General features: G+C 31.1%; 1 protein-coding gene across 1 annotated transcript in view; it reads left to right on the top strand.

Annotated features, from left to right (window-relative positions):
• The first annotated feature begins 1,597 nt into the window (after nt 1-1,597).
• LOC148284830 (sodium-coupled monocarboxylate transporter 2-like) overlaps nt 1,598-6,000 on the top strand; it is a 190,440-nt gene continuing 186,037 nt past the window's right edge. Inside the window, exon 1 of the mRNA XM_088234287.1 lies at nt 1,598-2,036. Coding sequence (XP_088090413.1) covers nt 1,837-2,036 — 200 coding nt within the window. The 5' untranslated portion in view covers nt 1,598-1,836. The remainder of the gene's footprint in view (nt 2,037-6,000) is intronic.

Here is a 6,000-nt window from a genome sequence, read left to right as displayed (position 1 = left end):
CCGGAAATTTGTTGTGATGAACAGGGCAACGTTGGCTGTATTTGCTCTCCATTTTGTGCTTAGACTCAGATCTCGGTTGCACAAGAGTTTTAGCATTTTATAGAAGGTCGATCTCGCAATCTGAATTCTGGTCTCTATTTCTGAATCCGGATTTCGCTCTTCATTTAACTGGCATCCTAAATGGATGGTAATGCCTTTCCGTTTGCTTGCCACCATAGTTTTGGTCTTTAAAGCGTTCATTGTGAATCCGAATTCCTTTTCTGCATTATTTACCTTGTTTACAAGTGACTGCAGATAATAAGCGGTATCATCAGCAGCGTATTCATATAGTTTATTATTTATAATGAAGAATACATAAAGCGATAGTCTGTAATGCAGAATATGTACGTCTCTCTGAAGCCAGAATTGTTGATTAACCTTTCTAAACTGCACCTTTAGTTCTTCTTTAGTGATAATACCGATCAGTTCTTCTGATTATTATCTAAATAAATTAACCATTTATGTGAAGCCGACATTTTTGTAAAGGCCCGTCTAAATGGTATCCACTCTCACGGGCCCCCATTTACCTCTCATGCACCTCCAATTTATATTTTTATCACTGACATGGTCGGTCAATCTCCTTGCAGGTCAGGCTCGACCCCTGGGGTTGACATACAATTTGGAAATGACTGGCAAAGTGGATAGAACACCATATCACTATGTCTTTGCCTACCGACCTCGGTTCCTCTATATTTATACATCTTCTAATGCACGCGCGTCGATTATTTCGACTTTTCACATGTCCATTTTTTAAGCATTTTTTTTTCACGATATGCTTTGCTCGATTTTCCGCGATTTCTGAATCTCTCAAATTCGCAAAGTTAATCTTTTCATCCGTTTTTTGCTGTCCATTCACTCTACATGTCCAAACCAACGCAATACTCATTTCTTGATTTTGTCGATAGCTCTTATCTCACCTCACATAATGTATGGATCTTGACATTTGTGCGCCTATCGTATATATTTTTACCACACATTCGCCTAGGAGATCACATTTAGACAGTGTTTAGCCTACTTTCGTCCTTGTTTTTCCAATTTTACATTTCGCTCCCATGCATAAAGGTCAACACCGGTAATACATTGTGAACGGCTTACTTTGTCTCCCGAATGACTGCACTAGATATTTATTTTTGATAATTGTTCACACATAGGCAGTATTACGGTGAAAGTGACCCAGTGTTTACACATAAATGACTTAAACACCCAAGACATGTCATAAGCCCCATAAATGCCCATAGTTCCATTTTCTCTAGGTCGTTCTTAATTTCTGTTAAAATATCAAGAAACCCACTTTTTAGGTAGGTATGATACAAAATCCTATATAAAATGGTTACATTCCTTTTTTACTTAGGCATAATGTATATATTCAGTTCTGAGCCATACCGACTTCGACATCACAATTGGCTCTAAGCTATGACATATATTATAATTCCCCAGAATAACTCATAACGTATGTACGTAACGTAATTGACAATTATTAACGTTTTGTCCTCTTCCACAGTTCTTATTGGAGATAAAGAAAAGCATTTAGATTCAGTACCAACTCAGTGATGGAAGAAACAACTGTCTTCATAGACTTAGAATATATTTTCGAACAAACATAATTTGTTAGTAATCAATTATGAAAATAAAGTTTGTGAATTTTTATCGTTACGTCAAAAGCAAATTTTTGAACAAACGTGAAAAAGCGCACTCAAAAAAGCAAATGCTTTTATAATGTAAAAAAAAAACACCAACCAGTTTTAAACCGTTTTAAACAGTAAACAGTTTTTTTAGTTATTATTATTACTTACCAAAATGGAGTCGGAATCGTTTGTAGAGCAAAAATATTTCGATTCGTTGGATTATTTAGTATTTGGAGTGATGTTGTTTCTTTCCGCAATGATTGGGGTGTACTTCGCTTTTTTCGCGAAACAGAAGCAGAATACAACGCAGGAGTATCTGATGGGAGGAAAAACCATGGGAATATTTCCCATTTCTATGTCACTAATCGCGAGGTAAGTTTACTAAAATATATATATATTACATTGATCACATAATACTGCTCTTTTACGTACTCGAAAAACAGCTAAATGATGGTTTTTAATGCATTTCACCAGATACGAGTACATAATTATTGTAAATAATGCACCCAACAAATAAAATGGAAAACCCGCAAAACCGTGAGACGCGTCTGCTGGTTTTCATTTTTCATAACCTCAGGTACTAAGTACATACATTAATAAATATATAATCTGAACGATACAAAATTAAGATAAAATGCAGTACACATCAAAAAGAACTAGATACACATATAGAAAATGGATGTAAAATAAATTAACAATTTTTTTTTACATATTCGATTTTTTTTTTCATTATCCAGCAAGTAAAGTGACACAATTCAATAATGTTGAAATATAATTGGCCTTTAATTTTTGGTTACTTGAAAATATTTTTTTTTTTGTAATAGCTGTTGTTTTCTTAAAATAAATAAATAAAATTAAGTACTATGCATTGTTACATAAAAGTCATTGCTTAATATTTAACTTTTGATTTACTATTTATGTTTTCTATTTCAATGTGACTTGAATTTTTTCAAATAATTGGGATGGTAAACTTTATCGTCCTTTTTTTTGTTTTTTTATTTACAATTTTAAAAATCCCGTTAGGGTAACATTAGAAATTTAATATTGTTTAGTCATTTTCTGTCTCGTCTAGTCTAGTTAGTTCAGTCATCGTGTGCTTTTTCAGATTGATTTTAAATTTATCTCCAGTAAAAGTTTTCAAGTAGTAAGGTAAGTCGTTGTAGTGAAGTCCATTATGTAGTATTTTTGACTGTCCTGTGTTTGTCTTTGCTTTTTCAATATGATAGTGTTGTTGTTGTCTGGTGTTATATTTGTGTATGTCAGCATTTTTGACTAATATTATGTCGTCATCTTGTATGTTTCCCAGTGTTATTTTTTGCACAATTTTTAAGGTCTCAATTTTAGTCAAGTAGTTTATGTCAAACTGGTGTGTTTTTTTGTACAGTTCACTCGTAGAGGTCTGGTAGGGTAGGTTGTATGTTAGTTTAAGAATTTTATTTTGTTGTCTTTGTATTCTTGTTTGTCTGTTTTGTTTACCGTATTCGTTACACTACCTCGGTACCAATAGATTTTCATTTTTCTGCTGTACTCCAGATATCACATCACAAATTTAAAATGAGTCATAAGATAGCGTTTATAGACAGGCGCTTTTGCGTTTTTATTATTTGATCCACATTTTCTTTATTAATTCCAGCGAATCTGTTGATTAATTTCATATCCGAATTATAAATGCATGTATATTTTTCATTTTAATATAAGTTTTACAAGAAAAGTCTCAACTACTAATTCCGTATGTAATTTCTAATTCCATCTGAGATAGGTAAATAATTCATTATATTTTTGTGATAACAAAATTTATGACTATTTTACCTAGTAGACAACCCTGAAAATACCTTTAATTTTTTTACTTATTTAATACCAGTTAGTTCAATCAACATTATTTTACATTTGGACATACTCAAAAAATTGTTGAATTTCTGTACGTAAAATGGCCAATCCTCACTGTGGTGGAGTGGCATCATATGCTTAAGAGATTATTTCTAACTGATAATAAAATCAAAATTGTATTGGGTATATAAACATGAATTTGTGCGATGTATTGCGATGTCATAATAATACCTTTATAATGTATTTATTGTATGGCTTAACAAAAAATCCGTTTCTTGGATATTTCATTATTTTGCTAAATTTTAAGATATAATTAGTTTATTTTGATATCAAATGGTATGCAAAATTTGCGTCTTTGGTTATTGGTAGTTTTAACGCGTTTGATGGTAAATCAATTGCCAAATAAAGAAATGTTTCGCCAATAACTAATAAAAACAATAAAAAAATACAAACATGTATTACTTATGTGCGTTTTTTTTTTTTTTAATTATGGATTAAAAAAATAGAGTTAAATTGCTACTTTACGTATGTATGGCATTTCATTTTTTATTATTTTTCAAACTTAATTACAGACTTACTTCCCTGTTATGTCACTTATCAAAAATTTACGAAAAAATAGTTAAAAAACGATTAGTAAGCTACCTTGAAAGACACTTCACAATCTCACAAAACCAATTAAGATTGAGAAAGGCTATTGATACAAACCACGCTACAAGTGAACTTACCAACTACATTCTTGATAATATTGATCAAAAAATGTCTTGTAATTTTTATAGATCTTGCAAAGGTTTTCGACTCTGTATCCCATTAAAAAAATTGTAATCTAATAAAATATTGGAGTAAATGCCATTTCACTACATTCATCTAAAAGTTTCCTTGATGGAAGAACTCAATCTGTTTCTTTTGACAATAAACTCTCTAAACCCCAAAACATAAAATATGGTGTACTACAGGGAAGCGTTTTGGGAACAATATTGTTTTTGCTGTACGAGTACATTAACAAGCTTTTTGCATTAGAACTAGACGGAAAAACTATTTATTTTGCAGACGATACTGTAGCCATATTTAAAGAAAAAACCAGTCATAAAACATTCTTCAAAAGTCAACTAGGAATTTAAAAAAAAAATATTGATTTAAATTAATCTAATCTTAGCTGTTAATGCCACTAATCGGGTTGTGGTCTAGTGGCTAGTGTTGCGGGCTCACGGATCAGTAGTCCGAGGTTTGAACCCCACTCTACCCCAACTTGATTCTCATTTCCTAATAGTGAGTAATTTACAACTCATTGCAAATGGCCCAAATATTTGGGTAAATAATAAGAACACAAAAGTTTCCTTTAAAAAAAAAAAAAAACTCAAAATAATGTTTTTTTTTATTTCTTATCTGGCTTAAGCAACAAACAAATTGATATAATACATACGTGTAACAAAAGTAATTAAAGAGACTGTCCACGTTTAGAAAAGGTCAAGTTGTTAACATTTCGGTATTATTATTGATATTAAACTTGACTGGATTGATCATATTGACAATGTCTTTAAAAAAAATAAGAAAACTGGGCTACGTTTTCAAGGAATTATGAATACGCCATTAATTACAGGACACTAAAATGAATTTATTTTGCTCTTGTCCAGTCCGCATTAACATATTAAATATTGAGCTGGGGGAGTTACCAAAACCAGAATTAAAGCTTTAACAGTGGTGAAAAAATATTTTTTTTAAATAATGAACCAACGCCCTCTTCTGTACCCTACTTGGTTACTTTTTGCCAAACAAAACGTATTGTATGTCAAGCAGTTGTTTGTAAAGTCAGCTCTTTGCCTAACTCATATAACTAAAACTAGAGAACAAAAAACCCAGCAAAACAGATATACTATATGTACTTTAGTTGAAAATTATGTAACCCCTGTTGCAAGAACGAGCATAGCCCAAAGGCAATATAGCACAATATATAGCAATATAGTTCAGTCTATTGGACAGTTCTTTGAAAACCACAAACAGCTTAAATACATTTAAAGTCATTATAACCAAAAGGATGGCAGCGCAGAACTACAAAAAAAACTACTCCAGGCCATGCAGTGAATCCAACATATAATATATTTATTATTTCTCCTTGATGCTTAGTGTAATTTTTCATTTGTATACCTTTATTGTTAATATGTTTCATTGTAAACCAGTAAATTCACAATTTGTAAGCCTTAAAATAGACTATCGTCTAGTTGAGCCACAAATTGTAAATTGCAAACGCAAAAAATCTATCTATATTTGTAATTTTTTTATGTTTTTTTCTTTCCTCTTGTTTCTCTTCTATATATACAAATATGTATGTAATTCTTAATCAATAATTTAAAAGAAAAAAAAACAATACATACATTTTTTCATTTTTATTAACATACGTTTATGTTTTAATATTTGCATTTTTTTTAAACTATCGCATTCTTCCCAAATATATACCCCCACAGAGGTCATGTCATTAAAACTTTTTTTTTTCATGGGATATATGACCTTATAC

The sequence above is a fragment of the Micrasema longulum genome, unplaced genomic scaffold, assembly GCF_059751315.1.
Source record: "Micrasema longulum isolate JH-2025_06_02 unplaced genomic scaffold, ASM5975131v1 h1tg000086l, whole genome shotgun sequence".
Lineage (NCBI taxonomy): Eukaryota > Metazoa > Arthropoda > Insecta > Trichoptera > Brachycentridae > Micrasema > Micrasema longulum.
Note: the sequence above shows the minus strand (reverse complement) of the source record. Positions and strands in the feature narration are given on the sequence as shown.